Genomic DNA, 27,027 nt, shown 5'->3' on the forward strand with positions numbered 1-27,027 from the left:
AACATATGGTAAGAACAAGAGTTTTACCTAACAGTCAGCATGGGTTCAGAAGAGGGAGGTTGTGTTTTACTAACATGCTGGAATTCTATTAAAAAGCAACAAAAGGATATAATCAAAGTGGAGCATATGAGATTACTGGATTATCTGGACTTTCAGATAGCACTGAAAAGGTGCTACATGAGATGCTGAGCATCAAACTAAAAGAAGTGGGAGTTCAGGGTGATGTTTGTAGATGAGTGCAGAATTGGCTCAGACAAAGGGAGCAGAGGGTTATGGGTTAAGAAGACATGTTTGAAGTGTTTAAAATTATGAATTATGGGGACACAGCTGGAAAACTGTTATGGGTAAATTTTGTACAAACATTAGGAAGTTTTTCTTCACACAGAGAACCATAAACATATGGAATAAGCTACCAAATAGTATGGTAGACAGTAGGACTTTAGGGACATTCAAAACTAGACTTTCAGATGAATTAAGTGGATAGGCTTGGCTAGCTTTGTTGGGATGAATGGCCTGTTCTTGTCTAGATTAGTGTTCTAAAGAGTACAGATTTTCCTCACATTATTGAGCTCTGTCAGGTGAAATAGGATAGACGATAAAGCATTCGCTTGGGCGTTTCTGCAGTAAACCTAACACTGGCTTGTTTTATTATTAAGGTGAGGCTTCCTATCTTAGAATTGCCATAAGTATTTTATTGTAGCTCTCTACTCCATCTTGTGGACAGAAACATATTGCAGTACCTCTTGTGTAAAACATGTTACAATTAGAGTTTCTTGCAAAAAAAGTAATTGCTATTCTCAAGTGGGTTTACCTGTATAAACCTCCTGGGACACTGCACTGAAAGCTCACTATTATTTATGAGCGAATAAGTGACTACAGTGATGCAGAGGTAAACTGCTAGGCTCAACTTCATGAACATGAGAGCAATCAGATTTTTACCCTTTAAATGGACTGACATTCATACGAAAATACATCTTATCACTAAGGCAGTTAAAATTCTTATGTATAAAAATATCTTTATTATTTTTTATAAAATACAACAAAGTAACTTTATGTAAAAACAGAGAATAAAATCAGAGTTTAACTAACCATGCCCTAAAACACTAAAAAAAGAAAAGTGGCAGCTGATGTAAAGTTAATACGGTAGTAACAAACTGTAGTAGAAGAAGAGGACACTTTTTTTACAGTATAAACAACATGTAATAAAATAGTTAACAAATAGAACAACTTCACCTTCTTCAAGCATTAACATTAAAACATTTAAAAAGTATTATTATAATACAATTTGTTTTACCTTCTATACATTTTCATTAATTTTATATTTTAATTTAAAAAAATTGAAAAACAACATAACATAAAACTTGTTACAAGTTTAAGGTGGAACCATCTGTGAAACACACAAAAATGGAAGAACACTGAAAAATAGGTTCATCGAATGGTTCCCTCCATTAGGCAGAACAACATTGCTATTTCAAGACACGAATGACTTGGCCTCACTTCTGTTTGCCTTTTTAGGATTCTGAATGATCAATACATCTTTAAAAAAACAATGTGCACTTCCTGCACAAAATGACATTGTCCACAAAAGACATTCATGACCATTTAGAGATTGTACTTTTAACTTCAGTTGTAAAAATAAGCCACATTCCTGTAGCAGTGTCCATACTTCTGATGTACCTCAGTAAATTGCTTCATCCATGTTGTCATCACTATCACCTCCAAATTCTTCTCCGTTATCAAAATAAGACATGATATAATCTGTCTCCTATTATCAACATAAAAAAAATAAATTGTATCTTTGGGTTAATAAACTGTAGAAGCTTAATGAATTACTGCATATCATTTTGGCTTAACTATAAAACTGGATTCTCAGAGTTTGCTATTGATTGGTCAGCTCACTTAGCTTTGATCATCTTTTGCACTGTTCTAAGTCAACAGGCTTTGCTTTTATACTTGCATATTTCTAATTGCACAATTACTGTATTTACTGTGTGCTAGAAGTGCAAAGAGTTGTCTCATAAAATAACAAATCACATACTTTCCAAACCACATGTAATTAATTACACCATAGGTCCCTGCCGTGTGCCCAAAAGTGCTGAGATAATCACCATTATATGCAACTGGAATAATAAAAAAAATACATGAAATGGTTATGTAAAAAATATGCAAAAACAGCAAAAAAAATGGTAACAAAGATAAAACAAATTATATACCTGCCAATTTCTCTTATGTACTGGCAATCATAAAAAAAATGTTTATTCCCCTCACCTAACACTCATCCTTTATAACCATTTATTTGAATGAATACTTTTATAAAATTAATTGAGAAGCTGCCGCAATATTTATTAGGTACTTTCATCCTAAATGGAATATAGCAGTACATGAAAAATCGAATGAAGACAAAAAAGCTACATGTTAGTTATAATAAGACCTAAAAAGTGAGTCCCAAAGTTGATTAGAATATGATATGTCCAGGAAAACAATGTCAGTTATCCTCTTAACCTTAAGAAGGTAATTTTTTTACATATAGACAGGTTTTACAGTCATATACCAACTGCCACATAATAGTGTGAGAACTGTTGCTTAGTTATTATAAAGCACCTTTTTATTTATTTATTTTTTTTTTCAAATGTAGTTTTTTACACAGCGGGCTGTGAGCGTTTCTTCATAAGCTTTGACTATTTGATTTCTATCGTGTTCTATGACTAGTGTGTTTCTACCTATGTAAGACTTTTAAAAAATAGCAAACAGATTTGGATCGTATGCACTACAGGCTAGTAAACAAACTATTAGATGGCAAAATCTGAATGATTAATTAATAAATAAAGTGAATCTGAGTTCTCAAACAAAATGGGTTATAGAAGCTCTTAATTAATTTTGTGTTCCTAGAAAAGAAATGTATACTGCTTAATTTGCAAATGTAAAAACACAGTACCTCTTCAAATTCTTCCTCGTCATACTCTTCTTCATTATCTTGCTCCTCTTCTTCCTGCTTCTTTTTCTCCTCCTCTTCTTCTTCAGAACTCCCTTCTTCTTCTTTCTTTTCAAGTGTCTATAATTACATCAAACAAAAAATAAACTAACTAAATACTAGTTGGGAAACAAAAAAAAATATATAAAAGAATGTCATAGAATTTGAGCAAGAAATAGAATTACTAAACTTTAATTCAGTATGAAAGCTATGTATTGATCAGTAAAAGGGCTGACTATTCCAGTTTGTTTTCTATATTTACTTTTTCCATTACATGGTTGCAGAAAGCTACAGTCAAGTGCAGCATTAAAGTTCCCAAAACAGAAACAAGGCAATCACTTTACTACTGGGAACTCTTTAACTCCTACATGAGCACATGAGTTAGCGGGTGAGAGTGGGAGAAAGACAGAGACAAGCTGTACTTTTATTGGAGAGAGGTGAATACCTGCAATTTCAGTCTATTTAAGTAGCAGAACATTAATGAACATTTCATCAGATAAGAGGGGTGCCTGGGTTAATTTTATTAAGCATTACATCAATAACATTAATCAATAACATATTTGTTATAAAATTAGTTTCAGTCTGAAAAGTATATATAAACTAGCTGCGTTAACCAGCTTTGTCTTGGACACTTTGTAAGACAATGGATTTCAGGAGGTGCCATCGCTTTCTTGAATATGTCAACAGTACTATGTAACTAGCAAAGTACTTTGTACTTTTCTGTATACAAAATTGTATTTTTTTTTACAAGGGGCTAATATTACTGGAAGGCATTGCAGTGTAGTTGCTAAGGCTTTGAAGCTAGGACAATAAATCAGTTATGGGTGCAAATCCTGGTACTGACACTGTGTACCCATGAGCAAGTCAAATCGCCTGCTTGTGCTCCAATTGGAAAAACAAAAGGAATGTAACCAATTGTATCTCAAATGTTGCAATGATCTGATGTAGGGGATCTAACAAGTAACTTTGGTATGAAAACTCATGAACTGATTTATCGTTAACATTTTACCCAAAGGCAGTGTCTTATGCCTAATCTCTAAAATGAAAAAATCCATAAAACATAACAATTCAGTGCTACATTTCTGACTTAAATTAAAAAAAACAAAAACATTTTACATATATATAAAAACAAAAAGAAAAAAAGAATAGTATGCAATTTGAGCACTGTCCATCACAGACTATAACACACTTGAAGTGCTGACAATTTCACAAAATTTCCATGTTTATCAAAAAACTAACTTACTGAAGAGCTGTTGCTTATTCTGTCTGGTCTGTCTGGTGTAATTCACAATCCAACCCTGCCATTTAAGTGAACATTCATACACAGATCCGAATTTGCTCATACCAATGTGATTTTCAGCCATCAATCAAACTAAAATGTGTGAGAAAACTGGAGCTACTACAGTAATTTCATTCAATTATTTTTTAAAGTTTGTCAGCATTTATTCATCGAAATTCAAAATCACAGTTCAAGTCAACTTGATGCTGAGCTGGTTATGGGTTTAGTATTTTTCTTGGTGTATATTTCATTTTGTAAAGTGCCCTAAAACAAGTTACCAGTTTGAGCAAGAAATGCGTTTTGAGTGTTTTCTTCCCAATAAACACAGTGTAACTGAGAGAGTACCATACTAGCAGCGGATCAAGACTAGACTGTGGAACTAACAGGAAATGATCCATAGGTATAAGTGTTGTCTCTGTGAAGAGTGGAACAGGATTAATACCGAGTTTAACTAATACACAGCTAATCTTGCCTTGGCCTTGTGTTTTTCCTCAGTTTGATCAGATGGCTGTCTGATTGCCCGTTAATCCCTTCTTAATTAACCGTGTGCTTCTATACTTTCTTCCCAATTGAAAGGGACAGAGCTCAGGTAAAAACTATGTATGTCCTCAAGGAAAATTAATAAAAAATTGTAGTTGAAAAGCTATATTAGATTGAAATGGGTGTTGCTGTCAAAATTTTAATTCTATTTACTTTAGGCATTGAAAAGGCTCTTAAATCTATGGAAAATATATTAAAAATAATGACGACAAGAGGTACACATTAGTAAAATCATGTTTGAAGCATAATTGTTTCCCTGTAGCTCATTTCTCAATACAGTTGATATGTGTTGTTTATTATATGCTGGGTTTTTCTTTATAACCAAATTAATCCAAAAGTCACCAAACTGTATAAAATACCTAGTCAGAGGCTGCATAATGCTCATAAAGAATGTGTCATCATAGTGTAAACATCACAGTAAAGCACAACTCTGTACAATAGCATCATTTTGTTGGCCGTCATTATCATTGCTATAAAAAAAAAACTCAATACAACACCCACAAGCACTCTAACACTAACTCACCAAACCCCTCCACCCTGTGGCCCAATTTAAAATGTGCAACATTGTGCTTGAAACTGCAAGGGCCCTAATCTGGAATCCCTACAGATTTTATTTTTTTCTCCAGCCGTTTTTTTTTTGTTTTGTTTTTTCTGTCCACCCTGGCCATTGGACCTTACTCTTATTCTATGTTAATTAATGTTGACTTATTTTATTTTCTTACTGTGTCTTTTATTTTTCTATTCTTCATTATGTAAAGCACTTTGAGCTACTGTTTGCATGAAAATATGCTAAATAAATAAATGTTGTTGTTGAAGGGCCCTCTTCTATCTCTTATACTTGTGTAACATTGCGTTCAAAACACAATGGAGGCTGCTCTTACATGTTATATATAATGTATATAAAGCAATTGTCTTCATGACTCCATGATTTGGGTTTCACACTTTCCCCTTTGAGTAAGGCACCAAAAAATATAGAGCTGACCCTGGTTTGGGGGGTTATTGCTTTGTATAATATTTGTATTGTTCTTGAGCTTCTGTAACTAAGCATTTTGCAACAATTTACACTATATGTAAAACTGCATGTGACAAATAAAATTTGATTTGATATCTCCACGACATTCCAAAGGAATACAGCATGTAAGAAAACAGCATCTTTCAAGCCACATTTTCTAAATCAGCAGCCAAGCAATTTCTTAATTAGATAGATAGATAGATAGATAGATAGATAGATAGATAGATAGATAGATAGATAGATAGATAGATAGATAGATAAATCCAGCAGCAGTATACTGATACAAAGAAACAATATTAAATTAAATAGTAATAAAAATGAAAAGAATTAAAATAAAATTAATGTTCGCATTTACTCCCCCGGGTGGAATTGAAGAGTCGCATAGTGTGGGGGAGGAACGATCTCCTCAGTCTGTCAGTGGAACAGGACAGTGACAAAAGTCTGTCACTGAAGCTACTCCTCTGCCTGGAGATGACACTGTTAAGTGGATGCAGTGGATTATTCATGATTGACAGGAGTTTGCTTAATGCCCGTCGCTCTGCCACAGATGTTAAACTGTCCAACTTTAATCCTACAATGGAGCCTGCCTTCTTAACAAGTTTGTCCAGGCGTGAGGCGTCTTTCATCTTTATGCTGCCACCCCAATTAGGGATACTGAGTCTGTGTCTTTTTACTGAAGATTAATGGTTAGTTGATTCGCATTTTTCTGTTTCTTATATTACACATTGTAAACATTTCCATGCATTGCTCGTCTTTTTCTATGGCACTGAGTTAAGTACTTTTGATTAAGTATCATGCTATACTTCAGTCAAAATATACAGTAAATATTAAATATGGTTACCATATATTTTATAGGACACAAGCATTTTTTCTTGTCCTTAACAGTCTATCTAATGTGTGTGGAATTTTATTTGTAATGTTACTCATTGTTATATAGTATGTCTGTTAAACCTGCTATGGAGGTGGTCTAAATGAGTATACAACTTTGTTCCCCTTTTTTGATTCCCTTAAGCACACTACAACTGCACTTAGTCTTAGTCCGCTGCTAATCCATAGCTCTGGAGTACACTGCAACAGCACTAAACCTGAAAGTTAGTTTTGTGACGTAAATACGTGCTAAGATCAAATCAGTATGGAACTATCCCAAGCTGATAGCATACTGAAACTGATCAATATGTGTTTGCGTGAACTGTCACAGATAATTGCAAGGAAAATAACATTTCTTCATGATGAACCTGTTGTTAAACTTTTATAGTAACAATGAAAGAGAAAAATTAGAAAACAAGAGTGACTCTTACCTCAAGTTTTCGTATGATTTCTTCTTTTTCAACAAAGGTTTGTTTCTTCCGCAGAGGCATGCCAGTTGGTGCTTCTGTAGTTTTGGAAAACATTAAATTACTATTAACTATAAAAATAATGTGTATAGAAAAGCTACTAAATACAAGTTAAAGCAGGACATTACATCATGCTAAATACATTCATATTAACACTTAATGACGATGAACTTGCTCAATGGTCATCATGCACTGATATGTATATGTAAATAAAAATCAAACAAACCAGTATTTCTTTAATCATTATAAAGCAAGATATTCATTTCAATATATTATGATTTTTATAAAGTAAAAAATAATAATATGAAAGACTGTTTACTGTTCTTCTTTAAAGTATTTGCAGAGACAGCTGAGTACAACCAATGTAAAACATAACTTCATTGATTGAATGACTTTAAATGTTAGGATTCTCTGCACAGTTAAGGACAAAAAATACCACAGACATACTGTACAGTCTTTCAGAGGGAATGAAGGTTTTTAAGAATTATAGTGGGTTTAGTTTGTGAAGAGTTTGAATTTCATCTTCGGCACTTTCCAGTGACTGATTGTAGCAATATATATATATGTGCAGAATTTAATCGAAAATTCACTTTAAATATATTTTAAGGTTAATCTACCATCTAAAATTTGTATAAATAAAGTTGTGCTACCCAGTCTCACCCAAGAAATTTCTTAAGACAATGAGCCTTGATTATAGTGGTGTCTGTTAATTGGATTTATAAGATGTATTATGCAACTCACAAAGTACTTTTCTGTTTACAACATTTGTATTTCTTTTTATCAGGGACTAATATAATTACTTCACTGAGGCTCCTTACTCTTGATCTTGCTAGACAACAGCAAGTCTGTTATACAATTGCACATGAGTAAATCATTTATGCTGCAGATCAATTCCTGCTTCTCGTACTAACTGACTTTGGGTTTTCTAATTGGTCACTGGAAAACACAACTTTACAGGAAACTGTATTGTTCTGAATTGAAACTAGGTTATTAGAAGGAATAAAGGGAATTGTGGGTATGAATATAATTTCACCCTGTAGCACCCTGTTAAAATGTAACTTTAATCAGAATTGAATGAATCTCTTTGATCTATATCTATGTTGAACTGAGGGTTAAGATCAAAAGCAATAAACAATGAATTGTACTTCCCTTTAAATGATTACATGAAGTACTGACATTTACTGGTACATATTCATGTTGTCGATGGCATGAATTGAACGTTTTAGTACAGGAAAGAACAGGTGAAAAGAAATAATAAGGTTAACTATGTACAAGGTATACCTCCTCTGTGTTGTGTTCATGGGGAACCCTTTACTGAACTGTGAAACCATTTAAATTTACCAATGCATGCTGTAGCTCCAGGCTTTTGTTGTACCCTGGGCTTAAAGTGGCCCAATATGCTTTTGCTTTGCAATCTGGGGCACAGTAGCATATCATATCACAGCCAGACCTCCTAAGGTACACCCTGGTTTTCTGCAATATTGGATGTATTTTGACCCCAACAGCCCATTGTTCCCAAACCCCACTGTTCAAAGTGTACGGTATGTACTGTATATAAGCAAGATCGACAGTACATGGGGGGGTGACACACAGGGATCAAGCCCCCCTTTCATAGGTTTGCCATTAAATATTGATTTAATGAAATGTCTTTTCAGTTTTGCATTTTACATATATACCATGCATGGTACCTGTAGACAGTCAAGTCAAGTTGGGGAGCATGCCCTGGTACAGTGCGTTGCTGCACCCACCACATAATAGAAGACGGGTAATAGAATAATTTAATAAAATATGTGCTATCTCTTGACCTATATATACATTTTGCATTTTTCCTATGTATTCACATGTGTGTGAATCTCTCTTCACCGTCGCTTGCTTTTTTGAGTAAGTTCCCATTAGCCTGCTTCTCAGACTGTCATTATTTTTGAGGCATCTTTCTAACCTCATGTCCAGTTTTATACTTTCTCGTCTTTGAAGACATACGCTTTTACTCCTACTCTTTTGTCACATCACCAAAGCCAAACCTACCAATCAGTCTGCTGTGATGGGCTGGACACACAGATCTTGTTTTTTGATAGATAGATAGATAGATAGATAGATAGATAGATAGATAGATAGATAGATAGATAGATAGATAGATAGATAGAGAGACAAAACAACTTGGAAGGGATCCAGCAAACACAGGTAGTCTAACAAAATTATTAAAACTGAGATATCTCTTTAAACAGGGTATATTTCTATGTGGTATGGATGAACTGAAGATCCATGTCTTTTCAGTTTTGAGACTAAATATGTAAAGAATAAGCTTGGTATTATTGAAGTCAATGTTATTTCTTCGCAATCATGGCATATATTACTTTGCCACATTAAAGTACATTCTAAAGTGAACCATATTTTAAATATTAAAAAATAAAGAAGGCAAAAAGGATATTAGAGTCCCAATTTGATGAAAAGCCTTAAAATGTATGAAATATGTCCATTTATCAAGCCAGAAATGTTAATGAGTATTGATCCGGGTCTTCAGATTATGCAGATATTGCAAATTACTGTTCCCATGTCATTTTAAAAACGAAAAATAGGCAAAAAGCAAAAAACTGTTTCAACCATTTTATAGGAGAGTAGACCAAGTTTGTCTTCCTACGTAGCACCCTTCATGGGTCAGGGACATGGATTCACCTTGGAACGACATTGGCAAGTGCTGTTATTGGCACTGAATGTTGATACTCTGATATGAATTGCTGTCTCAGTTCTGTAGACAACTAAACAATAATCACTAAAAAAAAGTCTCAAGATACCTTATAATAATAATACAATTATACATTTTATTTATATAGTGCCTTTCCGTTTTTCAAGGCACTTAAACAAAATGATACAAATAGTTTCTGCATAGAACAATAAACAAATAAACACAGGATATACAAAAGTATTACACAGAACAAGATAAACAATAAACCAGAGTTTAATACTAAATTTGATACTAAAAGAAATGCCTGAAGAAATCACACAATTTATGATATAACACACACCCAAGTTATCTTTAGTACCTAGACAGAGAGGTATACTGAAAGAATAATAATTCTTTGCATTTATATAGCGCTTTTCTCACTACTCAAAGCGCTAAGGGTCTTGCTCAAGGACCCAACAGTGCACAGTCCCTTTTGGCATTTACAGGATTCGAGCCGGCAACCTTCTGATTGCCAGTGCAGATTCCTAGCCTCAGAGCCACCACTCCACCTAAGAAGGGGCAGAGAGTTAGGTTAAGGTAAAAGCCTTCCTGAACAGATGAGTTTTAAGTTATTTTTTAAAAGAATGGAGTCATCTGATCTAATTAAACTCAGGTCTTGGCACTATACATTTGAAAGTCCAGTCACCCATAGAGTGCAGGTTAGTGTGAGGCACAACATGATTGCCAGAATCAGAGGACCTCAGTGGGCAAAGAGGAACATAGCGATTAAGGTCATTGATGTAGTCCAGTGTAAGGCTATTTAAAGCTTTGAAGGTTATTAATATAATTTTATACTCAATCATGTAAGACACAAACAGCCAGTAAAGGCAAAGCAGAATGGGTGTGATGTGCTCACTGTTGCAAGTTCATGTAAGGACTCTTGCAGCAGAGTTTTGAATTAACTAGAGATGTGATGTAAGATTTGAAGGGGTACCAGCCAGTAGGGAGTTACAATAATTGATGCGGGATGTGATAAAATCATGGAAAATTTTCTCAGCATTAGAAAAGAAGAGTAAAGAGGAAACATTGGACATGTTACAGAGGTGGAAGTAAGAAAGGTTCTTTATGTGGGTGGAGTAAGAAAGGGGGGAATCAAAAATGACACCAAAATTCCTTGCATTAGAAGGTCTAATGAGATCACCATCAAGAGTGAATGAAAATGACCTAATTTTCTTAAGTTGTGCTTTAGTGCCAATTTGCACAAGTTCAGTTTTGTTGCAATTTAATTTTAAAGAGTTACACTCCATCAGGGTTTTCATTTCAAGTTATTAGAGAAAACTCTGATGAAGTTTCAGTTTTAACACTGGAGCAGAGTTGAGCATCATCTGCATAAAAATGATAACTTAGTTTAAAGCCTCTAATAATATGGTTAAGGGGAAGCATATACAGTTAGAGCAGAAGGCCGAGGAAAGATCCCCAAGAAACCCCTTTTGTGTCTGGCACTGACCTGGACCCGCTGTTACTCGAAGCAGGGCAGTTTTACAGCTGTGCTGCACTCTGAAACCAGACAGAAAGGGTTCCATCAAATTATTAGAATTTAAGTAACTGGTGAGTTGGGAGGTTACAACACACTCCAGAATTTTTGTAGAAAAGGTAAGTGAAAGAAAATGGTTAAGATTGGCAGCATGAAGATCAGACTTTTTTAACATTGGGGTTACAGAAGTGATTTTAAAAATGGCTGGCACAAAGTTAGTGTCAAGGGATGTAACAGTCGAGATTATGACACATGGAAGTGTGGTGGGAATGGGGTCCAGTACACAGGTAGTCGGCTTCATCTTACAAAGCAGGTCATTAACAAATACAGATGTAACTGGTAAAATTTTTTAAAGGACCTGGATGAAATGGGAAGACAGGGACAGATATAAATGGATGATGGATTTGTTACTTGAATTATTTAAATCTTAAATTTTATTATTGAAAAAGTGGAGGAATTTTTTGTAGTCTGCATTAGAGGTTATTGGGCTAGATGCGGGTTGAAGTAGTTTATTAACATTAGGATCCCTCAAGCCTACAGAAATGTTTGTAATGCCGGGCCACCTTAAATTCAGCCTCATCACCTCATCAGCATCTTTGTTTTGCAAATGTGTCAATCAGCACTGGGAGCAGGCAGCTTGCACACTCATCCCCCACCGAAGCAGCTGAAGTCTGTCACAAAATTTTCAGAGCAGAAGTCACTTTATCTGGGAGTTATTTGTCTGGGGTAGTTAGGTGTATAGGGTAAATAATATATTGTTATTTGAAATACATACATTTCATGTGTGTTCCATGTCTACAACGATCTGTGTAAATGTAGGATGACAGGCAATGCGAGACAAGAAATGTTAAACACATAACTAAAACAAAATTTTTTTCATGTTATACTAATAACAAAATGTTGATTTGAAATGTATAATGTGTGAAGACTGAAGTCCAAATATCAAATAAACACCTTCACAAAAGGTATAACAAAACAAGTGAACTTTTATTCAACAATATAACCGAAGAAAAATAATTTTTTCAATTTACATGTTACAATCAATGTGTAAAAACCAAAGCCCAAATATCAATTGACACAAAACAAATGTGTCTTCTTGGCTGATGCAGAGGTACGATCTGCTGTGTAGTAATCAAGAGGTTTTGGGTTCGATCCTGGGTCCTCCCTGCATTTACCATTTTGAGTAGTGAGCTGCTGTTATTATTACTATTATATAATAAATTTGATTTAAGTCTGTAACAAATAGTGTAAATCTATTGTACTTGTAGGATCAGATTTTATTATTAGTTTAAGAGCCAGACACTCAAAAGACAATGGACAGTCAGAAACTAGCATTTACTGCAATCCCTCCAACTTTCTTGAGCTACAAGCCACTGAAATGTAAAGATATGTTAATGGTGTTGCCTTCGTGAGAAACATAAAGTTGTTCATTTTTCCCAGGTTTCTGTTATGCATATCATATCAAGGTTGGAGTCTGTAATAAATTCTGATAGCACCAATGCTTTGCCATTAAGGCATCTTGGGTTAAACAATGCTATATTAGCTGATGAGGGGTCGTTGTGCACACATGCCTTACTAGAGTTTTTTTTTAGCATATTGATAATTTGGCACACTGACACTCTTATTTCTAAAGCCACATTTAGGACAGCATATTTCTGAGCAAATGCTGCTGGAAAACATTTAATTTGGAACCCAATGGTGATGATGACCTGACACGCAATGTAAATATTTTGGGCATAGCACAATGCCAGTCTTTTAGGACATTCCAATCTGACCACCTGCACTGAACAAACTTTAATATGGAGAAGTCTGTCACAAGAATATTTCAGCATAGTATAGAGCAAAACTTACCAGCAAGTTGAGATACTTGCATGGGCCCTTATATTTAAAAATATTTATATTTTTAAAAAGCAGCTTTTCTGAGTTTTAAGGAATTACACAAGAATTATGCATTTGTCAGTGGTCTGAAACTCTGGTCCTAGAGGGCTGAAGTGGCTGCAGGTTTTCATTGTAACCCTTTTCTTAATTAGTGACCTGTTTTTGCTGCTAATTGACTTCTTTTGAATTAATTATAATTGACTTGTTCTTAAAGACTCAGACACCAGAATTGTTTCTTTTTCCTTAATTAGCAGCCAAACAATAATGAGAAATAAAATGAACAAAAACATGGCCAGCTAATGGTGTCTATCATACAATATCGGAAAATAAAGAAAGGTGAAGGTCTCAGGAATGCTGATCTGCTCAAATCCACAAAACATTTTAACGGAGCTCTTAGAAAAGAGAAAATCAATAATTTTGGAAATGTATGTCATTGCACAATAGAGAAGCAACAAGCCATGGAATTAAAGAATGTGTTTAATTAACAACAAGAATCAGTGCCTGATTAAGCAACTGGTTGAAGTGAAACTGCTTGGAGTTTCAGGCCCTGACTTAGTTGGTCTTCTGTTGGCTCACTCACGTCACATTCCATTTCTGTTTGGGTGTCGTTTAAGGAAAGAAATGAAGCAATTCAGAAAAAACGACAAAGAAATTCAGGGAACAAAACTTTAAAAACAAGTCCATTAAAATGAAAGGAAAAGGAGTTAGTTAGGAGCAAAAACTGGTCACCCATTAAAAAAAGGGTTAAAATGAAAACCTACAGCCACTGCAGCCCTCCAGGACTGAAGTTTGAGACCACTGACTTAAGTGGTGTCATTTTCCAGGTGAAAATGTTCTCACTTCTAATCTTTTAAGCAGTGTATGAGTAGGAGAAAAGCTTAACTAAGTTAAAACCAATTCACAAAACCAGTGTGCTTTTTATGTTGCTACTTTGATTGATATTCTTTGTAAATGTCTATTAATGGTATGATGAATTTAATATGCTGCATTAAATACATTTTGACCAATTGTCATCTACAAGATAGTTAAAACAAGATGATTGTGACAATGTGCATTTAAGTAAGTACTTCTCAAAGTGACTTTAGTATTAGCAGCCCTGCAGAAACAGGCCCACTAACATGACGTGACTGACCATTCAAGAACTGCAAAGTTACTTTTTTAAATGCAACAAAATATATGAGACTGAAATGTGAAGAAAGCATTTAGTTGTGTATGTGTGGACCAATTAGGCATTAGTTTGTAAATTATTAAACATCCGCATGTCCTGATAGATCCATTAGCTTCAAAGATGTTGCTTTACTCAGTTTCAAGTTTATTTTGGTATTGACTCACAGAAACTTTAAAAAAATAATAAATTACAGATGTCACTAGATTACAGATGTCACTGGTAATTAATGATCTTGGATTAGAACATGAATGGCCTTTTGTGTGCAATTGTGTCAGCATTTTTTGACAAACTCAATGACAACATACTCATCAATATCTGATCTAGAATCTTTATTGTATTCCAATCTACAAATTCAAAATGATCAATTAATTTTCTGCTAATCTCTATAATGTAGCATGGATCTTCTTTTGTCATCAGTTTGTTTAGTCTCTACTTGTGAAAAGGAAGAAGGCAAACTTGGAGATGCCTTCACTGCTAATGGTGAGGGTGGTGTAGTGGGTGTTTATTTGTGGCGTAACAATGACCCAGAATAGATGACATACTGATGCTACCGGGGTATGTATACTTTGTATTTTTTAAAATATAGTAAAAAAAACTTTTTTAAAGTCTTTAGACACAACAATAAATTCCTCTGGGTGTATTTTGTTGTAATCCTTGCACAGATCGTTTCATACATCTCTGGTGTTAACTTTTGGTGGGATACAGACAACTCCTCTGCATAGTAAAATGGATGTCACCTGATCATTAGAAACTTCAGATCAGGTGATAGTGTTTTTGAGACAGTTTTAACATCTGTGCACCACACATTGTTCACCATAAAACATTAGTATGTGTTCTAGTTACTGTTGCATGTTGCCAGCTGGCAGGAAGGTGTTAGTGGGATACTGCTCAACTCATCTGTCTCTGCACTTAATAATTTTTGGAACACTGGTAAACTGCAGGTCCGCATTTCAAGCTACAAGACTCAATGACAGTCTTTATGTAATAAAGTGATTTAAATACTTATGAAAATAGCATCAGGAATTAAGAAACCTTAAAGGCAGTGATTTTGAAAGAAAAAGGTAACAGACATGTGTAAAGCTGGGTAAATACCTGTTAATCTTGTATAACAAAAATAAAAGCTATCCTATACTTTTATGGTTTGAAAATATGTTTGTTGGAGTTATTTACTGCTACTCTGAATTGTGGACTGCAGATGTTCTTACAAGTCATATCAGATTGGGCAGTTGACTTTCTTATCTTTAATGTAAAGAGAAGTTTTTTTTATATGCTCCATAACGTACTGGGTATTTAAGCATGACTACAATTACTTGAATTGCAAGAATCAATATTGACTAGGTTTTATATTTTGCTTCAGCTGTAGCCAGAAGTACTGCTATAATTTTAGGCTCTTTTTACTTCAGGCTTTAAACATATTTCCAATTTTTAATCCATTTTTGTTTTTGGTAAAAAAAAATAGGTCTAACTCCATAGCCTGAATACAATTTAACACAGTTATATGCATTTGGGAAAATTAATGAAGTTGTATGTGTGCATAACCTAATAAAAACTAAACTTAAAGATTCTACTCCAGAGCATTGCTTCATTCGGTCAGACAATTATTATATCAGATCAGCTAAAAGCAACACTACAAGGCATGAAATTGACAGGACCATATTTGGGAATACCGGTAGCTGTTTCAGGAGACTCATCTTAAAGCACCTTTGTTTTTTTAGAATGAGAGAAAGAGAGATTTTGTGTAAATTTTTCAAAAGGCAGGGAGATTTGGGCTTCAATGAGGTTTGTGATGTAGATTGATATGTTTATGCATTCAAACACCCTTTTGTTTATAAACGTTTCTACTTCTGTTTTTTGTTATTCAGTACTCAATACTTACTTTCTTTTTGTGGTTTTCTTACTCGGATTTTAAGCTCACGAGGAAGCCTTCGCCAGTCTGAAAAAAAGAACAGACGTTAGTTAGTCATTAACATTAAACTTCAAATTTCAGCCTCTTTAGACTTATTTACAGAATAATTTCTAAAATGCTCAAAAGAACTGTTCTAAAAAGAGATTAGAAAAGAGGTTAAATACATTTTGCAGCTAAAGTTTACCCATCTGAAAAACTTGCTACAATGGCAGAATTGTAGGACAGCAGTTACAATATGCACCAAACTATAATAGTCCACAGCTGTAATAATATCAGTGAACACATCTAATTTATATAAAACAAAATAACATCCTCCCATTAGCATATACAGTGAAATCCTAAACCATTTGTGATCTCTCAGCCCATTTCAAGCAGGGTCTGGAGCTGTTTGCTTTTCCACCATTTTTGTGAAACATGCTACTTTTATACTTACATTTGCTGTTTCATAAAACCAGATCACACACATCAATTTTATTTTATAAAACTCTAAAATTCCTTTCTATGGTAAACATCATTCAAAATTAACTGCATACAAATTTCATTTGTGACTTTAAGATATTTACTGATAACTCATTTGGTATTTGATCATGTGAGATTGCAATAAAAAGTGATGATTGCAGGTGTATTTTGTAATTCGACAACAAATGAAAACATTTAAAGAACATAAACACTTTTGCAAATCACTAAATATTTAACAGTTTTCCAAAAAAGACATTTATTACACTTACATATTCATCTAGAAATTCCATGAGAGCTTTTATCTACAAAATATGAAAAATAGCTTCTTTAGGTTTCTAGGAATAATATCTAGATACTAAATAAAATCACAAGCTGAAAAAAATATATATTTTTTTAAATAAAATAATTGAAAACTAATTTTAATAAAGTGTACCAGGGTTCCATTCGATTGTGTTGTCTGCTGGCTCAGAGCTCTGGTACTTGTCTGAATAACGTTCCACATCTGAAAAATAAAGATGGAATTAATTTTTATTTATGTTTCTCGTTATAATATTTAGTTGCATATACAGTATAGCTGTAATATATTTATAATGTATATACTGTATAGTCATGTACAGGTAAAAAAAAACCAACTTATTACATTAGACTATTTCAATTATTTTATGCCATGATCGCTGTTATGTAATTTAGAATACATATTGAAAGGTCTAAACATACACAAGCAATAATTTTCTTGTCCATGTGGAGGGATTACATATTAACCTATTTACCAAAAAGCTTTACAGTTGAATAAGGCTGAAATCAAAATGGTAAATAAAACAAATTTATTTTTAAAAAGCAACCATATTTATGCTAGAAACAGTTTTCCATAGCAGCCCCACACACCAAAATATTCACCTAGAAGGCAAAACATATTGCACCATCACTAACAAAAATACTAAAGGGAGGCATATAAAAAAGTGAAAAAACAAAGTAGAAATGAAATAATTACAGTAACTGCTGCCTCTCTGTACCTGCCAAAATGGGTCTTGAACTAAAGTATTGTTTGTGGGATGGCTTATCCACTTGCCCCCTCCTACAGCACCTCACTCATCCCTTTTCACCTCCAGTCTCTCTGTGTGTGTCTGTTTACTTATTGTCTATCCATATCCATTTTTTTCTTAGTGTTCACCCCTCTCTCCTCCCAACCTTCCCCACATGCAGCTTTCATTTTGATCCCTAAATGATCTAATATTTATTCCATTTTATAAATGACTGCATTAGAACCCAACGCTGTGTTACGTATCAACTGTTAATATCAAACTACTCCTATGAATATTTTATTTTCTAAAATTGTTCTAGCTTATTCTCTGTCTGTTTTCCCTGCGATTTAGAAATATGTGAATTATTTTACAAAGTACATTTTACTTTATTTTCTGTACACTGAATTACAGTGTAATTTCCAGCAACAGGCAAACAACTTTGTACTGTTCCCATTTTCTTTCACTTCTCCACCTAATTATCAATCCATGAAGAAGCCAACACTTTTTTCTGTCTATATAATTTAAAATGAGAAAATGAAAAAATAATTAGAACATGACACAGCTGTTAACCATACTGACAGTTAGAACTCATTTACATTGAGGATTATGCTTCCTTGAAATTTCTTCCTAGGATGGTCAGTATGACACTCTTCTATGTCTTGACAATATACTGGTATTACTTATCCCTCAAACTTTCCTCAGAACTCACTTGTTTGAGAGTGAAATGATGGTGAGTGTAAACAGGCAAACAATGCATATTGTCATGCACAGATGTAGAGGGAGCCGCTTGTTGGATCTGAGCTGGTAAAAAGACAAGAAAGGATGATGGTGTGACACAGTCTTTAACAACTCCTGTTTTGTTTTTCAGTAGACCAGTAGAAAAGATTTCAGACAAACCATGATGTCACTTCTGATCCTAAGTGTCCAGCTCTGCCCCTTCCTGTTTAGCCACTATATCAGTCAACGTTCGACTGACAGCTAGAATTACTTTGACCCTGATTCTGAAGGGGACAAAACTCTGTGTCTTATGGGCTGAGAAGTCACTATTTTGAGGACTACAGTACTTCACCTTGTTTTTCCCGTTTACTTTTGTTTCTTTCTCAATTAAACAGGACTTCCACCTTGGCATCCCAACACACTGACGCTCTCTGGTCTTTTGTTTTATAATATCTAAGTGTTTTTTTTTTTGTTGTGACAAGTTAAGCAAAATTAAACTTTTTATTTCCTAACTAGAAAGATTACAATATGCAACTTTCAAGGCAACTCAGGCCCCTTCTTCAGGCAAGATGTAAACTGTTTACATGTTTAAATTTAAATGTTTACATCTTGCCTGAAGAAGGGGCCTGAGTTGCCTCGAAAGTTGCATATTGTAATCTTTCTAGTTAGCTAATAAAAGGTATCATTTTGCTTAACTTCTCACCACATCCATAATGGCTAACATGGTACAACACCCTAGTACTAAGTGTTTTTTTAAACATGCTTGAGTACTTTGCAAAGCAAGAAGCGCTATATCCCTCTGACATGCTCTTAAACCTTTTTGTAATTAAAAAGAGAACATTAAATTAACTTAGGCAATTGTACCCAATGCCACTGAGGTAAGCCTGGTTCTTACTAAATTGTAATGAAAAAATATGGTTAAACAAAATGAATGAAGGGATGGATTGATAGTTGTGCAGCACTGTTTTACAAATTTCCGGTTGTCTGGCTTAAGCAGGTGCTCTTATTCTAGCACATTCTTTAGGGCAAGACTGGTCTCTTCAGATGCTTATAGATGAAAATGTGACTGCAGTCACATAATGGAGTGGGGGACGAGTGCTTAAAAAAAACTTTTTTTGTAAACTCCTTTTCTGTGTCTTGTATCGGTCTATTCTTTATTAGGCTCATCTTCCTGCACTGATGTTCTCAAACCTACCACTGATACACAGAACAAAATTAACCAACCTAAACACAAGCAACAATTGGGCTCTCCTGACTGTACAGTTCCAGTGGGTTTATTAATTTAGACAAATTAGGTGGGTAGTCTTGATAAGCTTGTTGGGCTGAATGGCCTATTCTCAAAGTGTAATTTTTTGCATGTCAAAAAAAAATTGAAATACAAAATAATGACCATATTAAACAGCAACAATTTACAATGCCTTTTCCTGCTAGAACCTCCACATGCAAAGGGAAGCTCACTGGAGACAACTTGCCTCCCATTATAAAGGAACTGAAAGCAGAGTAAGGAATGACTCAGACTGACAGTAGTGACCCAGGAAATGTACCTCAAAAACAGAAGACAATTTGAGAGGAACTTCCATTTACATTTCACTTAAATGAACGGGACAATAAGAGAAGAGCAGCTGATCATAAGCTTACAGAAATCAAAACGTCTACTCAAGAAGCTGGACAGAGTACCTTATATAGAATTGTAGCAGTCATCATAGTGAACTTTGAATTTTAAGCAAAATCTTAAAAAAATAAAATTAAAATACCCTACATGACAGGAGTAAACATATCCTTGTTATGCTACAGTCTGTTTAGTGAAGTGTGCCTTGGAAGAAAAAAGTAAAACATTGTTCCTTTATATGTAAAGATCAGAGTTTTAATAACTATGCATTCATGTAATTTTGTTTAGTGTTTGATTATGAGATTGCACATATCTGATATTCTGCATTTATTAAATGTATTAAATTGTTAAGTTACTTGGAGTATGGAAAGTCAGAAACATGGAAAGCTATACTAGAAGCAACAGGCATGTAGTGGTTAAATAGCTTTATTAAATAATAATACTACCTATGACATAACAGTAGTCTCTTATGTATGCTCAGACTACCACAATACACTTGCTCATCCCAGATATGATACCAGTCTGTTCAATGCATGCATATCCTTTAAAATCTAAAATGTTCTCTGATGGTAAAAACAAGAGTGCATTAAGTAAAACAAAAATAGGGTTATGGCTTTCTGCAGACTCTGAAGACTCTAGACTCAACTCACCTAGATAATAAGACACAAGGTCTAGATCTGAAATGAGTACAGTACTGTACTTAGGAAAGCATTTTTTGGAATCAGTATCAGTTTCCATTAAATTTTCAATGTACCTTTCTTTGGTGCAGCAGGCTTAACAAAGTAAGGGAGGCTTTTCATGGCACCTCGAAGCTCCTGTTTTAAAGCCAACATATATTCTGCCTCTTCTCCAGACTGTAAAGGAACAGGTTTGTTTTCCATTGGCTATTTAAGGAAATAAAAATGTCATTACTTTCAAATGAAATTTGATGACATTTTTACTGTACATTTAATAAGTAACACTTTATGTAAATAATATAACATGAAATTTCCAATCTTGACACAACAGAGTTAAATCAATACCAAAAATGTTTTTTTTCTGAATTTATAACAAAAACAAAAATCACATGCCCAGAAAGCCCAATGAAAATTTGTTAAAGCAGACATTCAAGATCGAAAAAACATATAATAATAAAGGAAGAATGTTCATTAATTTGTTTACTTTTCGGATATGAGTTTTAAAACATGTATTTTTCTGTTTCAAAATTGGAAATGGTAAATGTCCTAAGGGAATTAAATATACTCCTCAAAAAATTAACAGAGCACTTTTTAATCAGAATATAGCATCAAGTTAATGAAACTTCTGTGTTATTGATCTGGTCAGTTAAGTAGCAGAGGGGGTTGTTAATCAGTTTCAACTGCTTTGGTGTTAATGAAATTAATAACAGGTGCACTACAGGGGCAACAATGAGATGACCCCCAAAACAGGAATGGTTTAACAGGTGGAGGCCACTGACATTTTTCCCTCCTCATCTTTTCTGACTGTTTCTTCACTAGTTTTGCATTTAGCTACAGTCAGTGTCACTACTGGTAGCATGAGGCGATACCTGGACCCTACAGAGGTTGCACAGGTAGTCCAACTTCTCCAGGATGGCACATCAATACGTGTCATTGCCAGAAGGTTTGCTGTGTCTCCCTGCACAGTCTCAAGGGCATGGAGGAGATTCCAGGAGACAGGCAGTTACTCTTGGAGAGCTGGACAGGGCCGTAGAAGGTCCCTAACCCATTAGCAGGACCGGTATGTGCTCCTTTGGGCAAGGAGGAACAGGATGAGCACTGCCAGAGCCCTACACGATGACCTCCAGCAGGCCACTGGTGTGAATGTCTCTGACCAAACAATCAGAAACAGACTTCATGAGGGTGGCCTGAGGGTCCGATGTTCTCTAGTGGGCTCTGTGCTCACTGCTCAGCACCGTGGAGCTCGATTGGCATTTGCCATGGAATACCAGAATTGGCAGTTCCACGATTGGCACCCCGGAGAAGCTGCGGAGAATGTTAAACTGCCTGTAACATCGTTCAGGGTGACCGGTTTGGTGATGGTCTGAGGAGGTATATCCATGGAGGGACGCAGCAGGTCTTGCCAACAAATTCTCAACAAGAGACCTCATGATCTTTCATAATTACAGCTGCACCACAAACATTCCATATTAACTAATCTAAAAGCCATGATTTCTGCAAGGTCCTCATATAATAGAATCAAACATTTTACCATCTGAGAAGAAGGGCAGCACAGTGTGTTAAATTATAAACAGGCACTGCATAACTTTTTGTTGAGGTGTGTGTGATTGGACTTGTGTGTTGAACTGGCACCCTGTGGCGGATGGTGCCAAAATAGTTAAAATTCCTGCAATGCTGAAGTGGATTTGAAATGGTTATAGACTATGTGCAAAACATAACTTGAAATATTTTAATAAGCTGATTCTCAAGATCTTCATCTGAATGTAAAATTCCAGAATTAAAGAAACTTACTGGAAAAAGTGGAGTGGGCTGAAACGTGCCTGGAGGTAAGACTTCACCTTTTCCAATTCCTACAGCCTCAATGTTAAAGGTTAATTGACCTCTGCCTCTTCCTCTTCCTCTACCAGCCATTGCTTCAGAAGAAAGTCACTATTACAGATAATGAATTAAATCAAATGAAAAAATAGTGTTATTAATAGCTTTGTGAGAACTCTTACTAAATTTTCACCCTTTGAAAAAGTGATGTTGCCCCACACATAGATACCTCTGTGTGGCCTAAAATAGCAAAAGATATTACAAAGGCAAAATAAAATGGGGAAACATATTATCAGTGATGACTTAAACAATATATGTCATAAATCATATAGATAACACAATAAAAAAAAAACTTTTACTGCAAAAAGATAGTGAACATTTTGAAATTCTTAAAAGATGTGTATACAGTTTCCATGGTTATCTACTGCACATACCATAATTTTGGTATTACTGTAACATTTGAAGGACCTTGAGATTTTCTACATGTACTCAGTATTTGTACTATAGGAAGAAATTCCAACACACATCCATGTATATTTATATCCCAAAGTTTTTAGCTCCTAAATGTGTACAGTGGTTTGCCAAAATATCTAATTTACAAAAGTCAAAATCTTAGTTTAAACATCATTGTTTGCCTTTTGAATATTTCCTAGCAAAGTTACTTAATTATTTCTTTTTTTTAAAACCTGCTCAATTTTCAGTTATGTTCTAGATTAACAGATTAAGACTGAATGAAATGATTAATCCCTTAATATAGTTCCTGTCTTAGAAATGCTTTTGTAAACCCCTTTATATAAGGACATAAATTATGAAAACAACATCCTTTAAGCTGGAGTACCTTCTTAAGGATGAACACAGGAGCAGGGTGAATCTACAATATAGTGCAACTTTTTTGCCATGGACCAGCACTGCCATTTGTGCAAATTAATATCTCAAAAATGTACTACATTGACACATCAAATGGAAATAAAATATCACCTAATGTTGGTCTTCTCAAATTTAAATCAAAATGAAACCATTGCACAAGCAAATGTTGGCTATACACTACATTGATTCGTTTATTTTACAAGGATCCATTTCCTGTGTCCTCACACACATTCTGTTCTTTACCTATCCACTGTAGATGATAGTGAAATTTAAGCTATGAATACAAGCAGCATGTCTGCAGAACAGCACAATACTAGCCCTCCTTCATAAAACTTTTTCTGCACCTACAGTATGCATACATAATATACACTTTTGTGAAAACGTAAGTGCATCCCATGGAAATTGTTAATATTTTCAATATATTTCAACAGGCAAACATTATATCTTCAGTGCCAACAGATAAAAGTGATATACTTGATATACAAACAATGCATAAAACTGACATGGAGTATTCTCATAATCTAAATTAACAAAATGCAAATTGTTAATGCGTAAAACATGTACCTCCTTAATAATAATAATAACAATAATCATAACAATAATAATAATACATTTTACTTATACAGTATAGCACCTTTCCCATTCTCAAAACGCTTATCGGCACTTCAAATCCATAAAATTAGGACCAGTTATTTCAGATTAGGTGCTAATGATTAGAACCTCCGTAGACAGTATGCAGGTGGAACCTGTCTTATTTAAACTTCAGATATTTAGGGACTGGTGATCTATCTCTTTGCTGTTGACTTGTGTGGTGTCATCATGCCAGGATCAAAAGAGTGCTCAAAGGCATTCAGAAAGAATGTTGTGGATGAGTCGGGCAAGGATTTTAAAAGATAACTAATTATTTTAAATCAATTAGTTCCACTGTAAGAAAAATCATCTACATGTGTCAAAGATTTCAAACAACTGCTAATTTGTCCAGGACTAGCTGGCCCAGCAAATTCAGCCCAAGAGCTGCCAGTTTGATACTAAGGGAAGTCCCCCAGATCTCCAAAATGTCATTGTGGGATCTGCAGGTAACTCTTACAAAGGTTGGTATCAAAATGCATGCATCTACAATGAGATAGTGATTGCACAAATTAGATCTGTCTAAGCACAAATTAGATCTGTCTAAGAGGTGTGCCAGGAAAAAAATCTTTGCTGTCCAAAAAAAAACATTATCTACACTTTGCAATTGAACATACAGGCAAAGGCCAGGCTTTCTGGATAATCCACTCTGGACAGATAAATTAAAGTTAAAGTTGTTTGGCCACAGTAACAGACTTGTTGGGGTAAACCAAAGACAGCTTCTCAGGAGAAGAACCTCATACCATCTGTGAAGCATTGTGGTGGAAATGCTGTGCTTTGTGGTTTGCTTTGCTGCCTCAGGAACGGGGCAGTTGGCAGTCATTGAGTCAAGTATGAATTCTGCATCATATTATTAAGGTGTGCATGACGTCTCTGTCTAAAAGATGAACCTGAAATGGACTGTTCAGCACAATAATGATTCAAAGCAAACTAGCAAAACCAACAAGGAATGGCTAAAAAGAAGACATGGAGATGTATAGACTGGCCTAATCAAAACCCTAATCTGAATCCTGATGAAATGGTGTGGTTTGGGATTTTAAAACTGGAAGTACACGCAAGAAAACTTACAAACATGAACTGAAGCAATATTGCATGGAAGAGTGGTCAAAAATTTCATTGATTCAATGTCAGAGAGTGGTGGACAGTTATGCAAAATGCCTACAAGACATCTACAAGAAGTAAATTCTGCTAAAGGGGGCAGTACCACCCTGTGAAGCCACGTGTAATACTTGCTGCCATTTCCTCAGTAGACCATTGTATCTATTGATGTTTTGTTTTTGAATCAATGATTGACACTGTATGCATGCAAATCTACCCACTGTTTGCCTACTCAAATTGTTTTAAAAGGTCAGCTGTTTGCATGAGTGTTCCTACTTTTCACGTGACTATATATAGGGTGGTCCAACGCTATAACTTAAGTTTACTACATAGAAAATCACCCGAAAAATCCCGGACCATCGAGAAGTGTACGAACTGACGACATGAAGAATCGTCTTCGTGCCGAACTGGAATCGTCCCCGCATAAATTAAAGTCATTCAGACGATCTGAATCTGCATAATTAGATCTGGGCCACCCTGTATATATTTAAACAAAGCATTTATGATGTGCAGAAATAACCATCGAACCATCCATTATCCAACCCGCTATATCCCAACTACAGGGTCACGGGGTGTACAGAAATATATTGAATTGAAATAGTTTTTAAATTAACCCACAGACTCTCTTGAAGGATTAATACAACGATTTAATTAAAAAAAAAACTTATGATTAAATAGTTCCTACATAGTTTAACCTTTTAACATATTCACAATAATAATTCAGCAGATGTTACTGCACTAATACAAATGTCTGATAGGCTGATTGTAGAAATAAATAAAAGTCTGACTGACTATTAAATGAGTTCCATTAAAATAAGCAATTAAACTCTAATTTAGAAAGAAAACAAAAATTAAGTGCAATATTTGTCAGTGTTGTAATGCTCTCCACTAAAAACATATATATATATATATACATACTTAAAAAGCACGAACTGTTTCAGAGAAGCCAACTCCTGAACAAGGTTCTCGATCTCATTTTAATAGTTTGTCATTTGTATTTATCATTGCATCACCGGGAAAGCACCATGGAAACATTTTTGTTTTCAGTAAGTTATTGTAAACTGGTAACATTCTCGGCAATGAAAGCAAAACTACCCCCGGTAAATATTCCAATTTTATACTAAATTTTACTACAATAAGACGGCACAACAAAAAACATAAATTATAATAGTTTCAGGCAAAAGAAATTAACATAACTGATCAGTGAAAGTGAGATTGAATATACAACGGCCTTTAGAACATTCAGTTAACAGTCACACGATAATTGGTATTGAAATTAGTAGTTTAAAACAGCATCGCGCGAACTTTTCACAACTCATAAATCAATACAAAGAAGTATCGCCCAGAATCAAAACAACTAAAGGTGAAAAGCTATCCTAAAATATCAAAATGTTTTCAAAACATTTTTAATGGATACAATACATAATTAAATAAATTAATGTACATCGGCCACGTGGTTTTGATTAATTCTATCAAATAATTAATTAACAAGAAGCCGCATTACCTGATTACGACTCCACCTGAAACAATCGACTTACGTTCCTGTACTATAAATAAGTCCGTGCTGAAACAGCAGAAGTTTTCTCTTCTGTTCCGTGCCTGTTCCTGTACAAGACTCTGTTGTACGTGTAAGAAAAGTGCGCGAGTTATCTTTAATCCTCCTAATCTGAATGCACTGTCTCTTCACTAATCACTATTGATAAAGTTTGATATAATCCAGTGTGATTAGGCAATCAAAGCAATGTTGTCACACCTTCTTAATACACTTCAAAGGTAAATGTTGATATGGAGAATAACTAAAACACAAAGAAATGTAAAATACGAGAAATCAAAACGCATACAAATATAGCAA

General features: G+C 34.6%; 1 protein-coding gene across 1 annotated transcript; it reads right to left on the minus strand.

The window, feature by feature from the left end:
• Positions 1-454: 454 nt before the first annotated feature.
• On the minus strand, positions 455-27,027 carry LOC120528755 (DNA-directed RNA polymerase III subunit RPC7-like). Its single transcript, XM_039752899.1, has 8 exons — positions 26,680-27,027; positions 22,560-22,697; positions 20,846-20,975; positions 17,177-17,245; positions 16,255-16,311; positions 7,101-7,174; positions 2,936-3,052; positions 455-1,765 (listed from the first exon to the last, which is right to left on the minus strand). The coding sequence occupies exons 2-8, from the start codon at positions 22,677-22,679 to the stop codon at positions 1,679-1,681; spliced, it is 654 nt and encodes a 217-aa protein (XP_039608833.1). The 5' UTR covers positions 22,680-22,697; positions 26,680-27,027; the 3' UTR covers positions 455-1,678.

Source organism: Polypterus senegalus, chromosome 1, assembly GCF_016835505.1.
Source record: "Polypterus senegalus isolate Bchr_013 chromosome 1, ASM1683550v1, whole genome shotgun sequence".
Lineage (NCBI taxonomy): Eukaryota > Metazoa > Chordata > Cladistia > Polypteriformes > Polypteridae > Polypterus > Polypterus senegalus.